The 27416-nt window shown below is 36.1% G+C and overlaps 2 protein-coding genes across 2 annotated transcripts in view; one reads left to right on the top strand and one right to left on the bottom strand.

The window, feature by feature from the left end:
* LOC115455575 (neurobeachin) overlaps positions 1-27416 on the top strand; it is a 665858-nt gene that overhangs the window by 500582 nt on the left and 137860 nt on the right. The window lies entirely within an intron of this gene.
* LOC115455578 (protein mab-21) lies at positions 16068-17723 on the bottom strand. Its single transcript, XM_030184216.2, has one exon. The coding sequence runs from the start codon at positions 17543-17545 to the stop codon at positions 16448-16450; it is 1098 nt and encodes a 365-aa protein (XP_030040076.1). The 5' UTR covers positions 17546-17723; the 3' UTR covers positions 16068-16447.

Here is a 27416-nt window from a genome sequence, read left to right as displayed (position 1 = left end):
GGTAATTCAGTCAAGTTATGTATTGCTACTAAACTTTTATGATAATTAATTGATAAATAAATAAATCTAGCACCAGTTGACCTAGTTATGCCGGCCTGCTTAAATTAGATACACATATGCGGATTCCAGACCACGACAAACTTACATGGGCCATTATGGTGGGTTTTAACACCTAGTACGCTGGTTGTGATACCGGCGGATACAAATATCTTATCACCGACATAATTCGCTTTCGTCGATAACCCTCCTCAAGTCCCATTAAAGTATAAGCCTATGTCTCTCAAGTTAGTGAAGTTCTTGCTTAGTGATAGACTTTAATATCAGGTCAGTAGTTGCAGATATACTTATACATATACGTATTTTAACTGTACATACTTGTATTATTGAAAACATAGGTGTCTAGGTCTTTAGTAAGTAAGAATTGTTCTGTATAGCTCTGATTATTATTAGTAAAATAATCATATCTTAGCTTCCGTCAAAAATAAACTCTACCACCAGTTCGAAAAGCTGTTTCCACTAGGAAAGAACATTCAAGAAACTCTAGTGTCACTCTTTTTAAAAGTTAAAACAATTTGAAATAACGGTAGGTACAAAGTTATAAAATCATAATCAAATTTCGAAATCCTTTCTAAGGTCAAACGGACAGTATTTGTTTTACAGTCACGTACAATATCTAACAGTATTGTTTGATGAGTGTGGGTTCGAAGCCGGCGCCACACGTCGGACACGCGCCCATACTAATGTCAATTATACTTGATTTTAATTAACTACGCTATTATTATTGTCACGTGGCGGCTTCGCCATTGAAAGGTAACGCGGCTGTAAAAATGCTGTACCAGTAGCTTTTTTGAATAATTTTACCGGAAATGTTGATTTGTTATTAATTTTGTCATGTTCGTGATCTAACTTGAATATTTTTCTTTTATAATTAAAGCCTGTCCTACGAACTCAGACATACGACTTGATGACCTATTATTGTTTTAACTTTCACATTATAGTTTGTTCAACAATGGATTGATTGATGTGTATTTTTGTAATATATTTTAATTATTAAGTACGTAAGGGAAAAACATTTCATCGAGAACATCGTATATTCTGACATAACATTATTTTTAAGATCAAAACACCAAAAAGTTTATAATATAAGAACTACAAACTTATTATTAAATAAATACAACAATTTTACAACTATGGGAACTTAACAACAGAGTTTATGCCTAGTAATTGCCAATTCTCACTTCCATTTCTTGAAAGGTTAGGAACACTCACGACTGATTATAATTTACAATAAATTGTCCGATTTGCTTCAATCGTGTCACCGTATTATACATATTTTAACACTTCGCAAGCGAAAAAAGCCTTGTTTGGTGTGGAACGGACTACCAAAATAAATGTTCGCAAGTTCAAAACCCAAGGGCACACCCCTGACTTTTCTAAAGATATGTGAGTATTCTTTGTGAATTATCGTTTGCTTTAACGGTGAAGGAAAACACAGTGAGGAAAGCTCCATATTTTACAAGTTCTCTAGAAGAATTTTAAGAGTATATGAAGTCTATCAATCCGCACTAGGCCAGCGTGGTGGACTAAGGCCTAATCCCTCTCAATAGTAGAGGAGGCCCGTGCCCAGCAGTAGGCAGTATATAGGGTTGATATTATTATTATATAACACTTCGTTCACATAAAATTCAATGTAACATCACTTTGTAATTGTAATAGTATTAAATCTATCGTGAATTAAGTCCAGGGTATGACAATTGCAAACAGCATTTACACCCAGTAATAACACAACAAATGTCCGCGGACGTTTTGTCCGGTACAAAAACATACATACATACATACATACATAACATCACGCATTTATCCCCGAAGGGGTATGCAGAGGCGCGACTAGGGCACCCACTTTTCGCCAAGTAAGTTCCGTCCCATGATGTGATAGGGGGCGAGCCTATCGCCATATCGGGCACAAATTCCAGACTCCGGGCTGATACTGAGCAGAAAAACCCAAATATCACTACAAGGTACAAGGTACAAAAACGCCTGGCATATATTTCTAAGCCGTAACTGATCGTAAATCTAAAGCAATCAATTGCAGCAATGTTACAGCGCCGTGGCTTTTCTAATTGGAAGTTAATTACCTTTTATAGAATACGTTGATACCAACACGCATTTGAAGTTGGATTTGTGGGCAATTTTGTGTTTACTTATATGGTTTGTATGGCTATAACTTTAATGTCTATATTAAATTAGCTAATAATTTGTTACTTTATTATGGAAATATTTATTAACATACTATATACTATTAAAGTTTTTTTTTTGTTAGAACACGTAGATAAGTATTTAGAACTACTGCTCCGATTTGAAATATTTATTACACACAAACATCACGCCTTCATCCCCGAAGAGGTAGGCAGATGTGAAACCAGTGCACTCACTTTTCACCAAGTATGTTCCGTCTCAAAATGTGATAGGGGACGAGCCTATCGCCATATCGGGCCCAAATTCAATAACCCGAATATCACTTTGTCCGACCCAAGATTTGAGCCCAGAACCTCAAAGCTGTGTCGTGACGCGGACGCAATGCAACTACGCCACCGAAGCCATCAAATTTAATTATAGAGCTATTTTATTCCTGAGATCTGTATACCACTTTTTATCCCAAGATTTTAACGCAGACGCAACAGCGAGTAAGAAATAAATAAATTAAATTCATTGATCTATTAAACACGTTAGAAAGATGTTAAAGAATATGAAATGAAAATGGAAATGTTGAAGTATCTAGGTTCTTTAAGGATTACTGATGTTATTATTCATTAAATACCTTCCTTAAATAAAAATAACCCAAAAGTGTTCTTGTTACTTTACTAACCATGTTTAATTTCCTAATACGTAATCTGTTTTCTTCTTCTTCTTTTATATTATTGCAACCACCGTTTAATTATTGGTGATTTTGCTTTTGAATGCTGAGTAATAATAGCAGATAAAAAACAAAAAGAGACTAAAATCAAATCGCCATTTCTTCAATCCACAATCTGTTTTCATATAAAATATAAAAATGTCAAAACAATTTTTCCATTTCAAATTATAGACTAACCAAAACGGGAACAGAACCCGCGTGAAACCCGAATGGGTCTATTTTTTGCGTGTATTGTTAGAGGTCGATTGGACCGCCCCGTCGCGCCCACCGTACATCAGTGGGTCTATTGAGACGACGCTGTCCGCCCATGCCATTATGCTTATTAACATCTTTCATAATATTGAAACGTGTCGATGATTGATGAGTGGAGAGTATTTTTTATGTATTTAGTAAATACCTTGACTGCATAAGTGGCTTTGTTGTAATACGGTACGACTGCAGTGCTGGGTTCGATCCCCGGGTTGGGCAGTGATATTGAATTTTTCTACTCAATATCAGCCAGTTTGGATTTTTTTTCTGATGTGATAATAGGCTCGCCCCCTATCATATTATGGGACGGAATACACACGGTATAAGTAAGTGCACCTGTTGCGCCTCTGCCTACCCATTCGGAGATAAAATGCGTGAGTGTTTCCATAGCAACTTAAATAATTATGAATATACATTAATATCTTTTTCTTGGACATATTAGTTAGGGGTGGCTTATTTAGAGTTTACGGATCCCAACTTCCAATACCTCTGTAATAGCCACGATAGGAATCTTCGCTCTTCTAGCAATCTTCTCCTTAAATGTCCATCTCAAAGCTCTAACTTCACTCACTCTTCTTTCGCTATACAATAATATTCTTCTATGGAATTCACTCCCCCTCGAAATTAGAACAGCCACTTCTCGGCCTGCCTTCAAAAGGAGAGTACGGTAGCTTATTTTAAAAGAAGCAGAACAGTTGTCACTTTAATTCTAAACTTTATATTATTAGTATGTACATAATATATATTTATGTATTTATAATATTACTTATATTATGTTTGTATTTAATATAGTTATACATTATAGTTACTTTTATGTATGTTTCTGTATTATAAAATATTCCTTTATGCATTTACCTTATTTATCTCTGCACCACCCTTAGGTTGACTGAGAGAATGCCTTTGGAATTAAGTCCGCCGATATACATGTTATGTATGTAAAGTGCAAATAAATATATAAATAATTTTCATATTTCTTATTACACTTCTACATAATATTTTAAGTACATATAAACCTTGCAATTCAGAAACAGCTCTTATTCATATTATTTCAGTATTAATGTAATAACAATAAGGTCCTCCATAGTTGACAATGTATCCTTGCAGACGTGCGGTGACGGACTGCGAGGTTTTAAGCACTGCTAAGAATTATTTAATTCCCGCGAGTCGCGACTCGTGTTGAATCAAAGACTGTCCATAACATTTTATAAATATATATGATTTTTCAAAATAGAGTTGAAAGAAATCAATTTATTATTTCTTTACTTTAAATCGGATAAAGGCTTCTGTTTCATAAAGAAATAAAAACAATACGCAATCAGACTCAATCTTCTAATAGCTAGTCGCTACAATATGTCAAAATGCCTCGACTATTTCGCAAACAATACTTACAAACAATTCTCGTACTGATATCGTGAGGCGAGGGTCCTCGGACATCGCCGCCTACACCAGGCCACCAGAAATGCTGAGGAGTAAAACAAACGCGCGAGTGGGCGACCAACGACCGCGACCGGCGACCGCGACCGGCCGCGAGTCGATTTTATGTCTTAAGGGCAAGCGGGACAGAGACGTTTTGTCATATTATGAGTTTTTGTTGTTTTTATTTATTTATTTATTTATACATATATTATAACACCATAACAGTTGAATTAACCAATCATGAACTAAATAAGATAATTAAAAACTCAACATCGGATCCTACGCACTTTAAAACTAATACTTATTTAATTAACTCTTCCCTTCTATATGGTTTAAACTATGCCATTCAAATCATTGAAGTTAGCATTCATTCACATATAATTCGTCTATTGGTTATTATAAATACCCTTGTAATATTCTACGGCTTTGTTAACAGGATGTTATAAGTGTGGTTCTGAGTTCGATTTCCAATATGAAATGATCTATGTTTTTTTACTCAAAATATCAGTTTTTAATGCAGATTTTGAAATTCTGCTCGATGTGGAAATGGGCTCACCTTTCTTTCTTCCTTTCTCGCTTTCTTGCAAAATAAAAATAAGTGGCTATAAATAAGTTCGTTTTTCTGCCTACCACTTCAGGCATACTTCAGACATGTATGAACTTGTTTGTGATTTTTTTAAGTGGATATAAATATTTTTCTTATTTAGTTTTTTAGATATTAAGTATGCTGAAAACTACATTTATGTCGTACCATACGCATTCTTGTGATTACCTCCCTAGATACATCTGGATACTTAATAACGCGTTAAGTATGTACAGTCAGCCACAAAATTAGCTGAACAATTTCAAAAATTTTAATCGTGTTTATACTTTTATGTCCATCCATGTATCAGCAATAGTGTTTTTTTACTAAAATAAACTTCGAAGGGTTTAATTTACTTTATTATACATAAAGAAAGATCTTTTGATCTTCAATCAAAGTGAAAAAGTTTGAAAGATTTAAATTTGTTCAGTTATTTTTGGGGATAACTGTACCTTTTGCAATTATGTATGTAATATATTCTATTACAATTCTCCCAAAAGCAAAGCATTCAACATTACCTTTACTAAATGGACAATTATAAAATCCGTAGGAAGGTATCGGTTATGACATATACCTTTACAAATGATTCTTAATCGCAAATCTATACTATTATATAAAGCTGAAGAGTTTGTTTGTTTGTTTGTTTGTTTGAACGCGCTAATCTCAGGAACTACCGGTCCAAACTGAAAAATTCTTTTTGCGTTGGATAGCCCTTTGTTCGTGGAGTGCTATAGGCTATATATCATCACGCTATGACCAATAGGAGCGGAGCAGTAATGGCTAATCTCAGGAACTACCGGTCCAAACTGAAAAAATATTTTTGCGTTGGATAGCCCTTTGTTCGTGGAGTGCTATAGGCTATATATCATCACGCTATGACCAATAGGAGCGGAGCAGTAATGGCAAATCTCAGGAACTACCGGTTTCAACTGAAAATTTCGTTTTGTGTTGTATAGCCCTTTATTTGTGGAGCGCTATAGGCTATATATCATCACGCTATGACCAATAGGAGCAGAGCAGTAATGAAACATGTTGCAAAAACAGGGAAAAATTATTAGTTTTGAGAGCTTCCGTTGCGTGTGCTGCGTAAACGGTTAAAGTTATGCAACAATGATGGATGACGGGATTGTTAGTCTTAAAAAGTTCTAAAAAATATATTATAAAACAAAGTCCCTGGCTGTATCTGTCTGTCTGAACGTGTTAAACTCAAAAACTACCCAACGTATTAAGATGAAATTTGGTATGGAGACAGTTTGAGACCCTGGGAAGAACATAGGCTCCCGGGAAAATTTATAGCGTGACTTTTATAACGGAAAACTTTAGCCTGAAACACTGTATAACGCGGGCGGAGCCGCGGGCAAAAGCTAGTTTATTTATATTTGTAATTGAAAATCTTATTTAAACTAACCCTTAACAGGTATTTAAGTATTGAAATAGAATTAACCAGTCAAGAACTAAATAAAAGAAATGAACGCGACAACGGATCCTACGCACTTTAAAACTAATACTTAATTAATCAACTCTTCCCTTCTATATGGTTTAAAGTATGCCATTTAAATCATTGAAGTTAGCATTAATTCACATATAATTCGTTTATTGGTTACTATAAATACCCTTGTAATATTCTATCACCTTGTTAATAACGCGCACGAGAAACAAAACCAGCATACTGTACCTCAGTCCGCCCTGTGACCACGAAACGTCAGGAAAAAATTATAATAAAAAAACCACGATAAAATTCGCAAAATAGTTTTATGTTTAATGTTAATAGTTTTATGTTAAACATAAAAAAATATTATACTGTATGTGTTAGTACGTAGAATGGGCTCCAGATAGAGTCGACTGATGAGGGATGATTATTCCCGTATACCGAAAGTTATTTATGATGAGAAACAAAAAGTAGCTTTTAAAATGGTACACGTCACGATGTCTCACAGTATACTTTTGCCAAAATTTCCTATCAAATTATGTGCATCTAAGAATTAAGATTTAAATTGCAACTTTAATAATACCAATCGGGTCATTTTGTTATATACTGAAATCAATAATTATTTTAGTGTATATTTTTTATAAAGTGACTTGCTTAAGACCTTCGCGTAGATAAAAATACTTCGTAACAATTATAAAGATGTTTCATACGAGTGTCAACACATGCCCTAGCACAGGCCAGTGTACGGGAACACTTCAAAACGCATAATAAAGTATTTAGCACTTAATAAAACCAATTAACTGTAGAAAATTATCGTAGTACGTGGATGTTAGTTACTAAGGGCCATTGCACACAACACACATATTGATTTTAAGTTATTTAAAAAAAACCTGTCAGGAAATGTTCGTGAAAGGGTTTTCTAGGATAAAATTTCCGATATATATATGTATGTTCCCGGGATAAAAAATAGCCTGTCCTCTTCTCAAGGTCTCAAACTATCTACAAATTAAATTCAACTTAAATTGCACACACAAACTTACTTTCTTATTCACAAATATGGAACTAATGATGTATGGTAGTTTTAATATAGTCAATGATTTATTTATATATTTAATTCTTGATTGTACACACGTACAAGAGTAAAAGACATAGTATATCCACTTATAATTAATAAAGTACAATTGGCGCTCTTATCACTCGAGGCTATATCTTACAGACAACCATATGGCATGGACATTGAAAAAAGAAAAAGAAAGTTATTGAAAAAAAAATATTAGTCGGAACTTCCGAAAAATAATCCAATCGCAACTAAGTACAGTGTGATGCAAGCCTAACAGTAACATCTGTCGATCAAATCGAAACAGGTCGCATGCATTATTTATACTACTGTTATTATATAAATATTTATATGGGCCATGTAGAATGTTAAATTTCATTAGCCGTAATGGTGTGATGTCACTTCTAATTGGGTTTTATATCGTATGATATTTATATTATAAATGGCGGTGAAAACGTTAGAAATTTAAAGGATAGGCTGTTATTTTAAATGTTATATATAGTTTACTTTCAGGATTTCAAATATCAATATACACTTTTTGAAGAATAACTATTGATTCAGGCCTATGTCTGTTATTCTAAGACTTGTGTCTATTAAATTCATTATTTATTCAACAATTTCTGCGTTTGTTGCTTAAATATATACATTTCCAAAAATGTAATGGATTCATATTTAACTATTGAATATGACATTATAAGTTGGTATATAATGTATTGTAAACAAAAACGTATATTTAAATTGATATTAATTTAATCAAAAGTATTTTCATATATTAAAATATAGCAAATAAACCGGTATATTACCAAATACGTAAGAGATTCGCAAGTGTTGTCAAAAAACAACAATGTAACTAAGGGCCGCATTCATAGATGCAACTCAGTTCCGCTCTCAAGTACGATATCAGCTGAGACGCTGTCAAATTAAAGTCAACAATTTTTATTTTAACAGATATCAACAATTTTTCAAATGTTATCCTAAGTCACAACTTTGACTACTGAGTTTTGTCTAACAGCGCCGACCCAGCTGAGAACAAGTTTTCAAATGAAACTTTATTCATTAAATAGTTAAATACATTAAACAACTACTTGAGATTCTCCACAAAGATGAGTTTAACTTTATTCGGCCCAAGGATATTCGGCAACATCACTACTCATACAATCGGCATGCAACCTCCGCAAAAACACAGCACAATAAAACGAACACTTTACGACTAGAGTACATTTGCGTTTTAGTCTCTCATATATTGGTAAATGATATCGGGTGTCGAACACTCGCGACACACTCGCGCGAGATAAGCTGCGAGCGAATTTATATTCAGCCGTAACGCGATATGGCACGTTCTTGGGGAGGGACATATTGCTTCGATAAACTAGGCTTCGCTCACGATTCTGTTCGCCTTTTCTAAAATACGGGTTTTAAAATGGTATAGCTTGTATAAAATCGGGTTAGTGTCTGTCTGTTTGTAATTTTTTTTTTGAATCTGTTGAGTTTCGATCTAAAGTTTATATACATATGTACTTGGATATCGTTTATTTGTGGTATTAGTGTAGATATATTCACATATCGAGGGTGACAGAGAAGTAACGAGGATTCCTGAATCCAAAAACATGCTTCCGTGTTGTCCATTTTGAATTAATGTATAATTAATAAATACGATTTGATGTTATTGTAATTAATGTAAGTTGTTTTAAGTGGAACAGCTTAAGTACGCTAATGTCCTAAATATTAACCATTACTTATTTCAATTTCAAATTATTTACGATGGAAATTTCGAGCAAAAGAGCGTCGCGTTGGTTCGATGCCCGCGCTGCAAAGATATTTACAGGATCCTTAAATATTTGTTTCGGGTTAATGAAAACAAGTCTTTTGCAGAGAACCATGAATTTAGGTGATCGTATTGTGAGGCCAGGAATCCGTGGCAGCCATTGGGTTCCTGTGTGGATTTTATTCGAATAAATTTTCTATATATGTATATGTCTAAATTTTTTATATTGTATTTAATATACATATATTTTTGCGATTCATTTGCAGAACGCAAATAATATCTGTTGTACTATCGTACGAGGCACGCAATACGCCAGCCAGTCATTTAAAAATACCTATCACTTCCTGTACCTACGTTTAAGATAACGCCGTAACTTCATTCAGTAGATGTAATAATATCAGCCCTGTATTATATACTGTCCCACTGTTGGGCACGGGCCTCCTCTACTACTGAGAGGCCTTAGTCCATCACGCTGGCCTAGTGCGGATTGGTAGACTTCACACACCTTCGAAATTCCTATAGAGAACTTCTCAGGTATACAGGTTTCTTCACGATGTCTTCGTTCACCGTTTAGCAGTGATAATTCACAAAGAATACACACATAATTATTCAGTAGATAGAAAATAATTATTATAGGTACCTACACATATATGATACATGCCTACATAACTTCATATTACTTTGATGGAAAATTATTGAACAAGTGGGACAATTTAAAATGATTCTTACTGGTCTTGAATATCCTTGCAGCATTATTAATAATATAATAATAATATCAGCCCTGTATTATATACTTGCCCACTGCTGAGCACGGGCCTCCTCTACTACTGAGAGAGATTAGGCCTTAGTCCACCACGCTGGCCTAGTGCGGGTTGGTAGACTTCACACACCTTCGAAATTCCTATAGAGAACTTCTCAGATGTGCAGGTTTCCTCACGATGTTTTCCTTCACCGTTAAAGCGAACGATAAATTCACAATGAATACACACATGATTTTTTAGAAAAGTCAGAGGTGTGTGCCCTTGGGATTTGAACCTGCGGACATTCGTCTCGGCAGTCCGTTCCACACCCAACTAGGCTATCGCAGCATTATTAGTTTAGATAAATTCGTGATGTATAGGCTGTATTGCACTGGGCCACCTGGTAGCCGTGGAGTTAGTAATCAGCAACGTGAGAACTTACTCATTGAACTCAATCAGATGTTGGAGCTCATTTCTGAACAGGTATATCCAATTTACTGGAGTTTAATGCTATGAAATTACTGATATAAACGATTAATTGAAAAAAATACGTGTTCTATCCTTCCTACAACCCAGGATCCGCCAATGGGAGCGTGAATAAGCTATTTGGCTGGCCGGCATAATTGTTGTTGACCGTCTGAATATGGTTCTTTTGCCGGTCGACAGTTTCTTTGCCTTCACTTCAATTAATATCAGTTGTAGTAGATTTAATGAAAACACATCTATATCGTGACAATATTAAGTTGAAATACAGCTATGTTAGTGAACCTTTCGGATCAATTGCCCATTCCCCTCCCACCTCATTATATGAGCTCATCATTAGCCTAAAGATGCCCAATGGTGGATATAGGCCGACCTCAAAGATGTACTTATGGGCAATCTGCATTCAATGACTAACAGCTGTAATATATCGAGTACAATGGAAGTCAAACTCTAATGATTTCAAAATAAAAAATATTTTTGATTGCATGACCCAAGGATCAAATCCTGAACCTCGGTTCAATGATTACAATCCTGACTTTATCCGCGATCTATCATTAGTGCTGTGGTAATATTATTATAGGTATGTGTGTTTCTAGATCATTCGATAGAGATGGCAGTATTGTACTGTCTATCGTAACAAGACGGCAGTCTTTGACTACTATCTGTTATACCAATGTGCGGACCAGTGTTGAGCTGTTTTAATTCTTATTACTCAATAATGTTACTGTGAAAGTGTGTTTCAGTTTGTACAGTCAGCCACAACAATGACTGACAAATCCAAAACGTTTAATCGCTTGCACACAAACATTTGAATGTAAATATTCCTTTTTCCTTGTATATAATAAAGTTAAATCCTGAAGTTTATATTAATGAAGAAAAACTTATTTTTGATAAGGACACAAAAGTTTAAATCCGATTTGAAAATTTGATTTTGTTCAGTTATTTTTGTAGCCAACTTATACACGTAGTAATATGCTTTCTACGTATCTCTCTTATTTGTTTTAAACCAAGCAACGACAATAATAATAGGAATCCATACTTAAATTATAAATGTGAAAGTAAGTCTGTCTGTCTGTTACGCTTTCATGTCTGAATAACTTAACCGATTTCGATGAAATTTTGATATAGTTTAGGACCTTGGGAAGGTCATAAGCAACTTTCTATTCTGAAAAAATATAAATCGTAAATTGAATCCCGGAAAACTCCACCACGCGGGCGAAGCTGCGAGCATAAGCTAGTAATTTAATAATTCATTCACGAACCGTAGCGAAATTTATGAACAATTAAATATATGTCTGTGTGGACGCTTTATTAATATCATAAACAATCAGCAATAAGGAAGTGCGACTGTAGCTAGAATAATAATTATTTGTGATTCGTATTATTAGGCCACCTAACGCGGCAGTGTTTAGTATTTTGCACAGGTCTAGGCAACACTTGTCAATTTATTCGGCGAAATGTTATTATAATTGGTTGAAGGTTTAGTTGTAAGTACTTATTATAATAAATATATAGTGAATTTAAGAAAAATATATGTATGTTTTTTGCGTTTGTCTGTACATGTGTAAACGAATATGGCAATTTTAATAAAGTAGTTTAAGTGACTGAACAATGCATTTCCGATAATAATACTATTACTTATTATTTTATAATCGATAGAGGAAATAAAAATTGCTTTCAGGTAGGTGAGACTTCATATTATTATTTTTTTTATTAAGGACAGCCAATAGAGGTTACTATTAACTTGTACTAACGAATTATGAATCATATAAATGTACCACTTTTTAATATATTTATCGCGTGCAGAGCCACAGACAAAAGCTAATTACTAAATAAAGCTAAAAGTCTTTTTTAATGCCCTGATAATTTCGTCACTAATTAGAAGTTACATTATGTGCGTCCCATATACTTTTGCCCGGCAAAATGATCAACAAGCGTACAATGCCGCAAACATAAGCTTTTATATACGAAAAACCAAAATATAGCATTCTGACTCACTGTAGAATTTAACACGTAGTTTAGCGAACTACATACTTGAATCGTGACTTGTTCGTTCTTGATGCAAACAATATCAACTGACTGTGTCGGTGGCGGATTTGTATTGCATTCGCGATACGAAACGGCCCTGAGGTCCCGGGTTGGAATCCCGGGTCGGGCAGTGCTATTGGGCTTTTCTGGTCAGTATCGACCCGGAGTTTGAAATTTGTGCTCGATATGGCGATAGGCTCGCTTCCTATCACATCATGGGACGGAACATGTAGGCGGAATGTGGGTGCCCTGGTTGCACTTCTGCCTACATCTTCGGGGATAATGTCGTGTTGAGTGTGTGTACAATATATACTGAGAAGGGATTTTACACTTGAAGGAGTGAAATAGTTACTTTGATAAAAATACAGTTTACAGTGCGCGAAATTTCCAGTCGCATTAATTCAGCATGTAAAGATAATGATGACTCATTTACTGCTGTAAGGACTAACTTTTCATTAGTGCCACTTAATAAAGACACTTATATACAAATGGCATTTTTTAAATTAAAAATGTATTTTTAAGCAAATTACTTTTTTAATAATATTTCAGTCCAACGTCTTTTGGACATCGTTCCCAAACTTCAGTTTGTCATCCACTCTTCTGTCTTTCATCTCGCTCACGCAGTTTATATTCCAGTCCACAAATCACACTAACTTTGCGTTACCACATACATATATATACATTATTACAAACTATATAAATAAATACACATAATTTTTGAGTAACAAAGTAAGCGGACTTAGCATATGTTGACAGTGAGCAGTGTACCACAACACCGATCAACACTGGTCTTCCTTCCTCAGCATTTTTACATGAACCAAGATTTTATATAACTGTTTAATCAATAAATTGTAAACTAGCGATACATCCCCGCATCACACCGGTAGCAGAGCATATGACAAAATTTTCTGTCATACAAATTATTTATCATGTACACATAAACCTTCCTCTTAAATCGCTCCGTGCATTAGAGGAAACAAATGAAAATCAATATTGTAATTTTTGTGTTTACCGCGTTCGGACAGAAGCGGCGGGGGACTTTGTTTTATAATAATATGTAAGGATTAAGACTCCATTTTAATGCTTAGTAGTATTAGATTTGGATGCTTTTTAAGCTATGTACTTCATATGCCCTCGTTATTTACTTATCTTAGACTACAGTAGTTGGTTTAAAGGTTGGATGTAGGTTGCTAAAACGTGAGACCATGTGTTCGATTATCTGGTCAGGAATAATGGTGGTGGTTGTCGATTAAAAGCAACGTTTGCTGCTAGATAATATGTTTTGGTACCAGGTATTGCAATATGTTCGCCAGTTTGTACATGACGGGACGTTAGGTAATATTCAGCGATGTGAACGCAAATATTTGTGCCTACCCTTTAGAAATAAAAGCGTGAGCCTATGTATACAATTTACAATTATATGTTAAAGTGAATAAGAACAAAAATTTCATCTAATTTATAATTATAATGATCCTTTTTTTAACATGAGAAATCTTTTAATATATAAGTAACTAGCTGACCCAACAGACGTTGTCCCGTCTTAACTATGAATTTGCAACCCACATTTTGTCAATCGCTGAAATAAACTTTTCTTAAATTTTCCAACGTTCCGCTGAACTACCTTAATTTTTTCTTTAATAAGATCCTTCTCCTGACAATAACAAACACAACAAAAAAAAGTGAAATCGGTCCAGCCGTTCACGCGTGATGGCGTGACCAAGGGAAATAGGGATGCATAGATAGGGATATATAGATTGTGGATTGTCCTTGTTATAAACAAAATAGTCGAGATTTTATATGTGCATGGCAAAGTGACTTCAATGCAATTGATGATAAGCGGAGCGGCGTAGGGTCCATATACAGTTTCGACTGAAGAGAGATGATTATCCCACGCCAGTCGCGACAATTATTTAATTATGAAATTACTTTCTCTGAAAACACTACTAATATTATTTATCTAAGCATATTAACATCTATTTACACCTAATGCGTATGTATTAGTAAGCTTGAAATTCTTTTAATATGCGTTTCTTTTGCAAAGGATATAGCGGTTAAAAAAGATTTACTACGGCTCTATTCTATCGCCGGTAGAGTTGAAATTTCAAAATAGGTGTCGCAATTATTTTAGAAAATTAATTATCAATTTTGGTATTACCTATATTTTTGTTAATTAGAATGTTTAGTTTCAAGACCTAAAGTCTCTCGTAGTTTCTATGCGTGCTGCGTAGAACCATTGAATTGTAAAGTATAATTATCTATTTTATTTAATGTTTATTCAATTTTGTTAATTAGCAACTATATTATTTTCAATTACGTATAATATAGAGTTTAGTACATAACGACTTATTAAAGCCCTACGTAATGTGTATCAAAACATATATTTGAATAAATCAGTAGAGTGTGTTAAGTGTTTGTGCAAAAAAAAACGACTTAACAAATTTCGATGCATTTTTCACCACTATATTATATTGCAAAACTGAAGTAAACATATCCCTATATAATAAACTTTTTCAATTAGTAATTTAACATAGTCAATCCGTTAAATATTTTAAATAATATTAATTTAATATAAAAATGAAAATGACTAAATGTGGTCATTGAACTACGAATTAATTAGGGTTTCTTAGTAAGGTGATACAGTCAAATGAAACTCAGGAAAATTATATTATGTGCAAGATAAAATTTCGGGTAGACAAAGTCTTGGTTATTCGTATAAGCAACTAGCTTTTGCTCGCGGCTTCGCCCGCGTTCATTTTAATTTTTTCGGAATAAAAATACCGCTCAATTTTTTTTTCGTTATACAAAGCCTACCTTGCCAGAGTCTTAAACTATCTCCATACCAAATTTTATAAATATCTGTTCAGTAAATTTTGAGAAAATCGATAACATACAGACAGACAGAAAAGGTGACTTTGTTTTATAATACAGATGTGTTGTCTATTGTAATTCGTAGTCTGTCTATTCATGACTATAATCGATCCATTAAGATATTATTATCTTAATTAGTGTGTGGATTTGATACTTGTTTACTAAAATAGGAAAGATTATTGAACTTAGGTACAGAGTTATTTTGTATTGCATTTAAACAAATAATTTGATTATATTGTAGTTAAATATAATCATCGTCTTTATTTCACAATAACTTATTTATATAATTGTATATCAGAAATAAGTTCATAATAGAATATTATGTCATATTGTGTGTAAATTGCAAATGATATCCACTATTAATGCAATTTGTTTAGGAATTAGCCAACACGATGAATAGTGATTGTAACATGCCGTGCGAGCATCGCGTGTTAGGCCTACTTCAACACAATGTGCCTAGAGACGTGACTAGTGCCATCACTCCGGACTCGTAGCCTCATCTCGACCAGTGTAGGGGATCAACAAACAAATTGTATTAAATTTCAAAATTGTTTATTTTAACCTCATAAGCCTACTTAAGAATTTCAGTCAAATAAATACAAGGTGTTTTTTTATTCTTTTTGTTCATATTAAATTAAATATATCACTAAAATTGTACAACGTATATGCTATTTACATTTATATCACAAAAATAATATAAAGACTTGGCTAACTCTATGCGTTAGTAGATAATACTTCTACTTACAGTCTGACGATCCACATGGAATATTCGAAACACAAACGTATCGTGATAACTGACAACGTGACGCGGTACAACACAGTCTGACACAGCGGCACCGCCTACTGACTACATGACTCGGTGCGGCGCCGCGGCGGTACCGCAGCGGTACGACACGACAGCACTCACTCGCGCACTCACAGCTTCTCGAACGCCCTGGAATTGGTGAGCATCTCCCTGGTGAGCCTCCACACCTGCTTGGCGGCGTTCTCGAGCGCCGTCGGGGACTTGCCTTTGAACAAGTCGACGTGAGGCAGGAAGTAGTGCGGGCAGCGGCGGCACTGCAGCGACGAGATCAGCTGCAGGAAGATGCCGTTGATGCGGTCGCCGATGGCCGCCTCGTCCCACTCGTGGTCGCGCGGGTGCTTCTCACACTCGTACAGCAGCAGCGTCTTCATGTGGTAGCATGTCACCGGGTTGCCGGGCAGGTCCAGGTGCCGGTCCCGGATCGTCTTCAGTATGCTCAAACACTTCCGCCGGCAGCCGCCCTGCAGCAGCCGGTTTTCCGCCTCAAAGAAACTCAACACCCACGCGTCTCCCTCCATTGCAGAGTTCTTCCCTTGTAGAGCTAAACATTCTTTTGATAATAAATCGAAACCCTCTGATTTGACCTCTGCGATGATGTTGGGGTGTGGCCAGGGTATGGCCGGCAGTGGCCAGTGCGCGGCGGAGCGCGGCCACAGGCCGGCGCACCGGAACGCAGGCGTTATTTGCACAATGTACCGCTCGCGGATACGCAACTTCACCTCGGTCGTCTCGGCGATCATTTTAACGCAATCCCGGTACGAGCACTTATCGCACGCCTGTGCGACCAACGTCTGGAATCGCGAGCGGATCTTCCTCGCGGACAGGTAGCCGGAGGCGGTGATGAACTCCACCCACAGTGACATGGAACGCTTCCTGCCATCGCTGAGCTTGAGCACGGCGCACCCGGGCAGCGAGCCGTCGTCCACGAAGTTCAGCACGCCCATCTGATTCAGGTAGATGACGATCTCGAACTCGTGCGGCGAAACCACCTCGAGTCCGTCGAAGCGGCCGTTGTAGTCGGTGAGCGAGGAGATGAACCTCGGCTCCTGCAGTTCTACCTCCTTGAGCACATCCTGCACTATCCTGCACACCTCATGTATCGTCTTTGTGATCTGCGCCTTCCTGTTGGCGACCCGCTCGTTGTAATACTTGTTCATCTGGTAGACGAGCTTCGATTGGGCCGCCATCATCTCGGGAGGCACAAGCATCGTGACGGCTGTGTTTCACGCGGAGCGGGCGTGCATGGTACTGGTGCGGCGCACGCACGCGCACAGCACGCGGTCCTCAGGCGACTGAGGCTCGAGAGCGCGCCGCCGCACCAGCCCGGAATACGCCCACGGGAGCGGCCCGATCGGGGACGGTGGCGGGCCGTCTCGCTCGCTCGGCGGGAAGCGTGCTCGCGTTAGAGCGGGACGCAGCTACCCGCGGTGGTGTTGATGGACGGCCGCGGTCGGCGTGGTGGTATCGATCGCGTTCGGACCCCGCCCCGGCGGCCCGCCCGAGCGCCCGCCGAGACCCGCCCGCGGCCCGTAGGTATGCGGCGGGCGACGCGTTCGTAATTACACGATTGCGTCGGCTCGTTAATTCGGTAGCGGTAACAAGTTTGCCTCTATTAATGACGATATTTTTTTGCCGGGCTCTTTATCTCGCGTCTAATTGGGTAGATTAATTTGATTTTAGGCTGGGCGTCGTGTCGTGATTAGTCTGTCGTCGGGGCCAGCTGGTAATTGCGTACTTGTAATGTACACCAACGTTTACTACGGTAACTGTATTGTCAACTTGAATACGATATAAAAACATGGAAATCATCTCATAATTTATTAAATACTTGCTTCTCTGTTAAAAGAATTGTAAGCTAATGAAGTAAGACATAAATCTTCAAAGTTTTATTGTCTTACAAGACACTAAAATGATTTGTAACTTTATATAATTTGTGTTTGGCTTCTTAATTCTTTGTTAGAAGGTTTTTTGACGCCTCGAAAACAGATCTTTACCAGGATTTATCTGACAACAAATTATCTATAGGTATTAATCAAAACAGCAAATTTATTATATTAGGTGTGTATATTTTTTTACACAATTTTTCTGTTAGTCTCGTAGTACATGTTTATAAATCAGACTAATCATAACCACAAAAAAAGTAATTCTTAAGCAAATAAGTAAAACAATTTGTAAAATGTTTTCATGTTGTGTTTTCTAAAGTACGAAATGAAAGTATAAGTGACTTGCGTCAATTCATTGCTGATTCAGTATTACATTCCTTAATTTTTTTTTATTTTAACAGATTACAGTTTTGTGAGTGTTATAAAGGATTGGTTGCTTCACAATATTTTGCTGTCCCGTTTCCATCACACGCAAGAGCGATCGTCGGCTGAAAGTGATTGCAATTTTTTAAATGCATAACCCTTAATAAAAGAGCTAGTACATTTTATATCAATAAAATTTAACTTGTGCCGCACGACCACAAAAATATAAACTAGTAATGAAACAAATATTGTAACAGTGTGTCAATGTCAAATATTTATAACTGAACGTAAAAGAATATTTCTACATGAAATTCGCTGAGGTGTTCACAGGTTGATGATGAATATTTTGTTTGTGATACAGAATGATTACACTGCGCTTTACAAAGTACGGTGCTATCTAACGAGATAGAGAACGAGATAGGTCACTTGCGATTCTTGATATAAACAGGCGGAAAAATAACTCGTACGCCATTTTGAGGGACTCTACCTTAACGCACACAGGCGGTATCCCCGAATATGTTGCATAAGGGTAACATAAGACACTTTTTTTATCGTCTTAAATACTATATACATAAAGGTTATTATTGGTTAAGAATTTAAGGTATGTATATTCGTCACTACAAATATATAACCTTTACATTTGTATAAAAGAAATTCAGCATTAAAAATACATAAAACATAAAAATACCATCGTGTTAAACACTTAAGCCATTGTCTCTACATACACTACATCTCTACATTGTAAATAAAATAATACAGTGTAGAGTCTATGTGTTGAACTGTGCTAGTCTATAAGGAAAAATATACAAAATACATTGCCGCTTAGAGTGTCTTTGTTTTGCGTAGAAAAAATCTGTAAAAAAGAGTAACTTAAAAAAGAGTTAATACGCGAAATGCGCTTTTAAAATAGCGCAATTATTTTATTGTAAATCTAAAGCAAAAATAATATTTTAATTAAAATCCTTTTTATTTTCAAAAATAATATGACGCTTTTGAATGTGTTATCCCCGTGAAAAGGAAGCTGAACAATAAACTTAAGTCTTTGTTGGACGCGCCTGGCTCGTTGATACTTCGCTATTTAACAAACTAGTATTAGACTTCAAATAATTAAAGGATAATTCGACAACTGACGATACGTAGTAGCTGTAAGAAATTCAAATATTATTTTCTATTCACGCATACGTAGTCATCAGTCGTTGAAAGTCTACTGCTGAACATAGTTCACCCCTAAAGATTTCCTAACTGACCTGTTAAAAGCGCCCAGCATCCAGCGATTTCATGCTATAATAAATAATTCATTAAATTTCATTTAGGTTATTACAAAACAAACACCTCCTTCGATGGCATAGTTGTATTGCGAACGCGGTCCCAGAATCAAATTCCTGGTCGGACAAAGTGATAGTTGATTTTTCTGATCAGTATCAGCCCGAAGTCTGGAATGTGCTCGATATGGCGATAAGCTCGACCCTTACCACATCATCAACACACCCTAGTTATATCTCTGCTTACCCCTTCGAAGATATACTCGTCATTTTTGTATTTTCTACCTCTAACTCTGTAAAAATTGCGTACGTTTTGTGTAGCAACACGGTATCTTCAATCAGTCAAAACAAGATAACGAGTACTATTGTAACAAAACTCCACGCCTTCAGGGAAAGGCAAGGCAAATACCTTAATAGTACACACATACTGTGTTAGGGTTTTATCCTGTACCTTATATAGGAATTAAGCTTCAACGGAGAAACTCAAAAAATGAATGAAATTAACTGCTTGATAGTAATACCATAAATGATACATTTGTGTTCATAGGTCGTTGTACAATTATAATAAGTACGTAGTTTCTCCGCATATACAATCATTTAGTTTCACTTTCAAACATCTGCGCGAAGAAAATAATCGTTTAAAATCTTGATCGTTCTCTTGTATTATGTTAAAAAAAGATCTTTGACAAGCATCTCTATGTTATAATGATTTTGAATTTAACACAAAGAAAAGTAGCAGTAGTTCTTAGAGAAGTTTCGACAAGAGCTATTTGACTAAAATACACTGACGTTCGCTACGTCGCGTTAGACGTCAGACCGACGTCTACTATTTCTGACGTCTTGAAATCTCGCGATATATGGCATAAATTACACAACAAAAACATAAGTGACGATTTATAACAAAACAACCAGGATAACAGAAAATAGAACAACATCCCATTCACGAAACGCTAAGAGGTGCTGTCGAGCGGCGCGCTCGCGTCGCTACGGCCGCGCCGGCGACAGCCCAAACATCGGATCTATTTCCAACAGCCGATTGATGGGACGGCGGCGCGTGATGGATGGTCGCACGCCGCATGATTTACGCGCTAACCTCCGCTGGATGCATGGGAGCCTGGTACACGTCGCGGCGACGCCGGTGCCGCGGCTGAAAACGCGCATAAATTGTCGTTTAATTTTTGTTTTAGAGCGCGCGTTTCGGGGACTCGCGTGCAAGGTTTTAAAAGTTTATTTCCAACTATGGTTTAACGTTTACGAAGTTTATATTTTTTTGAAACATTCCTTCTGTTAATGTATTTGCGGCCGATAGTGTCTATATTCGTCAGTTAAAAATAAGATTCAGACTATTCGTTTCCTAGCCATGTCTCTAAAAGTTCACATGAACCCCTTCATCCGCTTTCAAATCAAGCTCAAACTAACCCTGGGGCATCCACCTAGAGCTTTGAATCATAATTCACAATGTTATATTGCTCGCGATCGCAGTGCTCCTCGCTCCAAATTCATTAGGACATTTGGGATGTTACCTCTCGTAAACTGCATGAATTTACAGTCTCTACAACGTATATGGAACATAGTATTGCTTGAAAGCAGAAATAGATAAGCAGTGGTCCAGTAGGATTCGCGTTCAAACGACTGACTTAGGAGCGAGAACCTGAACTCCTATCTAGAGAATAGAACATGCTGTATATATCACAGACTTTTTTTTATGATCCGTCTTTGAATACGCTCTTAATGTAGTCAAACGTTAATTGAACGATTTTACACAATATAAACTCGTTGAGATAATTAATTCAGTAAGTAAACTTATTAAAACCCACGGCAGCTTCGGACGCCACTCGATATGCAAACACACATTCATCTCTATCACAACGCTTTATTTATAACATCGGCGGAACGAACGCATTCGCTACGTCTCCCGATTTATAAAAACAACAAAAATTCTTATTCTCTTAAGCAATAACAATTTACAATAATAAATTATCGTTTAGTTTTAATAATATACTATTAGCGCGTGAGGAACTACGTGTTAACTGGAGACGTTAACAAAACGAATGGTATTTTACGATATAAAATTAAAAAAGGATTTCGCAACAAAAAGTATCGTACTATCTTAATTAATTACTGTTGCGAGTAATGAATAATATATCTATACTAATTCTTATCTGTGACAATGAAAAAACCGATGCAAAAAGGCATCGTAGGTATTCCGTGGCGGTCTTTTTGTTTTCCCGAAGGCGCGCCGCCAGGTCTCAGCGCATGCGCGACACACGCAAAATGGCGGCGTTGTGGCTCCGCCCACTTCCGGCGGACGTCCGACGAGGCTATCGAGGGGAGGTCACCCCTTTTGTATATTTTATCAAACCCCCTGCGCCGTTGTTTTCGCTATTTGATTACTTTCTTAATTAATGTGTTTTGAATTAAAAACTGATGCATGTTTGTTGATCCCCTTTAGTGGAGTTTAAGTGTATTTTCGAATAAAGTAATTTCATAATTTTTTACTTTGGTTTAAAGTTTTGAAATTTGACATTTTCAACGATAAAGTGATTTATTTTTTTATATATAAGTTGACAGGAAAATTTTTAATTGACCTTTGTGTATATTAGTTTTTTTTTTTTTTTTACTTTTAATATTTTCATCCAAAATAAGAACATTTATTTTAATATGGTATTTCGTGAAATGGAAGACAAAATAATGATCCAATTTAATAAATTAAATTTGGACATAACCTTTTGCTTTGGACTCACAACTCAAATATCAGATCACTAATCAAAGAACGAGACATAAATTATTAAATGAATTCACTGTTAAAACAGGTTGCATTAATATGCTTTTGTTATTAATTTATTACATGCTTCGTGGCAGAATAAATTGCATAATTTAGAACCACCCATAGTGTTTCACTATTTATCCGGTGTAAGAGATAAGAACATTGCAAACCCGACTTTATTTCTACATTACTTAATTGGTTTCTAGATTGTTAGGTTCTTATAAGATATCAAACCATTATCTCTTGATTTTCAGTTAAATCTCCTAATTTACTACAGACGAAAATAGATATATACTTATAAAATGTAACCCGGTATCTCGGCTTGTACAAGCCTATTGATAGTATTTTGTTACATGTGTTACGTCTGACTTTCGAAGCCGTCGGGTTAACACCAATGAATCAGTAATTATTTTTATTATCACTGTTTTGTTATTCTCAAGAATAGTTAAAGAATTTTGCTGATTCAGTCAATCATTAGGATAAAAATATATAATTACATGAGATCAAAATATATTTATATTTAAAATATATATAATGCAGCAATCAACCGACGTAATTTTTTATTTTATTTATTTATAGTTTAAAAATTGTTGTGCCTGACACAAAAGCAGATGTGATTATAATTTTTATCAGATTTTATTATGGTAGAGTCTTGTAGTACACGATATGCGTGAAACACTTGCAGTAGTTAATATTATCAATATTAGTACTTGCAAACTTATATGTGAACTGTGTATTATTTTCTGTTGACTAAATAAGCAAACGAACAAGCGGTCCGCCCAATAGTAAGAAATGCCCGTCGCCCATTGACATAAGCAATACCGGAGGCACAACCAAGCCGCCTACAGAGTGATGAGTACACTTTTGAAGCGTCAACGGACAGGACATAGCACTCAGGGAACACCATATGTGTTATTCTTCGTTATTCAAAAATAATACAGGCCGATATTTCATTCCTTAACTTTTCCAATTGCGTGTCAACAATAAACAAACAGACTAACATTCTAAATATAAACAATCTCATATAAAAATTCACCGTTGACACGAAAGATCTATCCGTATAATGTCGTATGTAAATTGGATCAGAAATAATTATAACATGTTTACATAACCATTATAATAATGATTGTGTCCGCTTCGATTTAAATGAACAACATTTAACTTGCCGACGGCTGGCGCCATGCCGGTTCAAAGTTTTAGGTTCATTTTACTTAACCCTTTAATACATATGCATAATTTTTGACATTTTGGAAGTCAAATGTGTCGTTTTATTTTGTTCTCAAAATAATTTGTCTCAATTTTTCTAATGGCACTATTGTAAAAATTTCATCTTGTGTTCGTATATGGCAATATAATTATTTAACTGATTACTATGCGCCATAATGTTAGAAAAAAACATTAAAGCTACGCACACCACACGCTAAATTATTATTGATAAAATTACAACTCAAAAATATCATGCCATAACTTTATGCACTTTGTATGTAGGTTAATGCAACTCACAGCCTTCGTTACACACAATATTAATTCCACATTACATAAATAGAAATAATCGTGAAGAATTATTTATTAGCCGCAAACAAACAATCGAAACACGCTGTGTTTATTAAAGTATGGCGTGTCTCTGATTGGTGTTCGCCACACCCATCATGAGTGCAAAAGTGGAATATCACAAAAACAAATCCTCCCATATACAGCGTTTCTAATGAACTCAATCATAAATACATCACTGTCACGCACATGTGGGAAAAATGCAAAAAATATCCCACATTCCTAGCACGTTACAATCACGCACGGTCGCTGCGACCGCGAACAACATTCGCAATGATTTAAACAGAGGCCACATCGCACGGGTTATTAACACATCTAATATCCAACAAACGCACAGACACGTGGGACAGTATTGAGAATTATTTATGTGGAATTGAATTCGCTATCGTGTTGAAGTATGAGCGATGTGCGCCGACGGACATCTGTCATCCCCCACCGCCGGCGCATGACTGGCGCGCGTCCCACCCTTCGCGCGGCCAGTGGTGGGGATACAGCCCCGCCCATTGGGGGTGACCGCGCCGAGCTTTGTTGGAATCATAAAGGAACACAATTGTTATTCGAATTTGCACTCTATGTCTGTTACATAGAGAAAAGTTTAACATGCACAGATTTATTAGGGTTGTACTCGTACAGTTTTTTATTTATTTACGTTTCAGAAGTTATTTTTCTCGAATGCAAAGATATTTCTGGCGCACGGTAATTGGATTCAGGACGCGTATCGGCCGCACCGATTGAGACGTACACGTCCCTTGTAATTATTATAAAGATGGTTGATAATGGGTCGTTTTGTTTGGGCCGCGGCCGGCGCCCGTCCAGCGTGCAGCATTACAAAGCCATTTCTCGGTATCTTTGCTTCTGAGTTAAGATATCCGGCGATTCGGTCGGTAATTTCTCGTGATATTGTTAATTAAGACCGTAATAATAACGGATAATGAATGGATATACGCTTTTAATTTTACTTTTACTAGTCACGATCTGCCCACGATTGTTCTATACTGACTGAGGCAACAGCAATCTCTCACAGAAAACCGACATGAGTCAACAACTTTGATGAGGCTTTGCAAACCTAATTTGCTTCCTTAAAATTGTGCAAAAAAAAACAGATATTTTCGTAAACGAGATTTAGATTAGCATCAGAACTTGCAGAAATAACAAGCGATTTGCACCTAAACACTCACAGCAAGGGGATTTCTGCAAATTTTAAAACTAAACTTTTAGGGATTCAAATTGGTATAGAATTATTGTACACGAATCTGGAGTTCTTGCAAAATATATTGCTGCGAAAACTTGCTAATGCAAACTTAGCTTTATATTAAAGTGCTTACGAACTATATATTTTAACACAGTTTCCTTCCCATAAGAAATGTCAACCCTGGACTAAATAGCGTAGATCTAATCGGTTTTACAGTCGCCTCTATTGATGGTATCTTGCACACGATACAAACTTCAAACGTTGATTAAAACGAGCGTCGGAGAGTTAAATGCACTCAAATAGAATGGTACTAATTGTCATTAATTATTTATCGGTACCCTCATTTTTCCCACTTATTTTGTGTCGTTCAAAGATCAAGAGAATACGGAAAAATATTTGAAATCTATAGGTACATATTATAAAACAACATCCCCTTTTCTGTCTGTCTTTTTATCGATTATCTCAAGATCTACTGAACGGATTTTTATGAAATTTTGGTATGGAGATAGTTTAAGACGTCGTTGTCGTCGATTGGTGCTCTAACAACTCTATGTACCTAAATGCTGATAAATGTTTCGTTATTTCCTTCACAAAAAAACAAAATAAAATCATGTTTTCATACTCCATCAACAACTGTGCTCTCCAGCGCGTAAATAACGTAAAAGACTTGGGCGTGATATTTGATGATCATTTAACGTTTTGCGATCACTATAACTATATCTGCAACAAGGCTTCTAAGTTACTTGGATTTATTTTCAGAGTATCCAAGCCATTCAAAAAAAGTCATAGTGTACTACTGTTATACAACAGTCTGGTCAGATCAGTACTTGAATATGGATCCGTTATTTGGTCTCCCTTCTATTCTGTCCATAATGATCGTATTGAAAGTGTTCAGGAAAAGTTGCTAAAGGTTCTGTGCTTCCGTATGGGCTTAGGGCGTGCTCTCTCTTCCTACAATAAACGCCTAACTAAGTTTAAAGTAGAAAAACTTACATTAAGACGAAATTACATGGAAGTAATATACCTCTACAAAATTATACACTCACATATTGACGCTCCCGAATTACTGGCCTTAATAAATTTTAACACTTCATTCAGAATACGTGATCCAAACGTTTTCTCATTGCAAGTTTATAGGAATAACATCTCATTCCATAATCCGATGGTTCGTATGTGTCGTTCGTATAATGACTTGGCAAAAAAACACAAAAACCTTGACATTATGAATGGCAGATTTGGATTATTCTCAAGAGGTCTAAAACAATTAATATTTACCCACAATAGTTAGTCATATATTTTTAAGTTACACTTATACTATTTTCTTGTTTAAATTTTTTAACTTTACACAGTACTTAATAGTCTTAATTTATTTTAGTCCGCACTTTAAGTAATTAAGGGCGCAATGTTTTTAGGAATACAGTCTAGTTTTTATGTTTGTATATTTTATAATATGCTTTAATTTTGATTGTAATCTGTTTTGCGTCTTAATTTTATTAAAATAAAAAATAAAAAAAAGACCCTGCGAAGATTATAGGCTACATTCTACCACGGAAATATATAGCGGGACGTTTACCCCGGAAAACTCCTTCACGTGGGCCAAACCGTAAGCAAAAACTAGTGTCTTATAAATCTTAGAACAGCGATTAATTAAGCTAAGTGGCTTCATGATCTAATTGCAGTGTATAGGCTAGGGGCTCAGAGGTGAACGGTTTGACTACCAAGTCAGACAAACCTTTAGGTATATTTATTTAACATAATTTTCTGGGTTTGGAGACTCCAGAGGTAGACGTTAGGTAAAAGGCGGGATATAAAAAATAAACTAAATCTTTAGGTTTTGAACCAGTGCACCTTTCTCTCGACACTCTCTGACCAATTGCTCGAATAATTCATGTTACAAACACTTCCAGATATGTTAAAAAGTGCAGTTGGAATTAACAAAACGCATCACTATCAGTAACAAGCAGTAACACGCAGTTAAGTTGAACTCCTCCGAGGCGGGACGGTTTAGATAACCAGTGCGTTTACTACCAGCCGTTATCTATAACTAGTTGTCGGTTGATT

This window comes from Manduca sexta, chromosome 7, assembly GCF_014839805.1.
Source record: "Manduca sexta isolate Smith_Timp_Sample1 chromosome 7, JHU_Msex_v1.0, whole genome shotgun sequence".
Classification (NCBI taxonomy): domain Eukaryota; kingdom Metazoa; phylum Arthropoda; class Insecta; order Lepidoptera; family Sphingidae; genus Manduca; species Manduca sexta.
The sequence above is the reverse complement of the archived record's forward strand: the minus strand, read 5'-3'. Positions and strand labels throughout refer to the sequence as shown.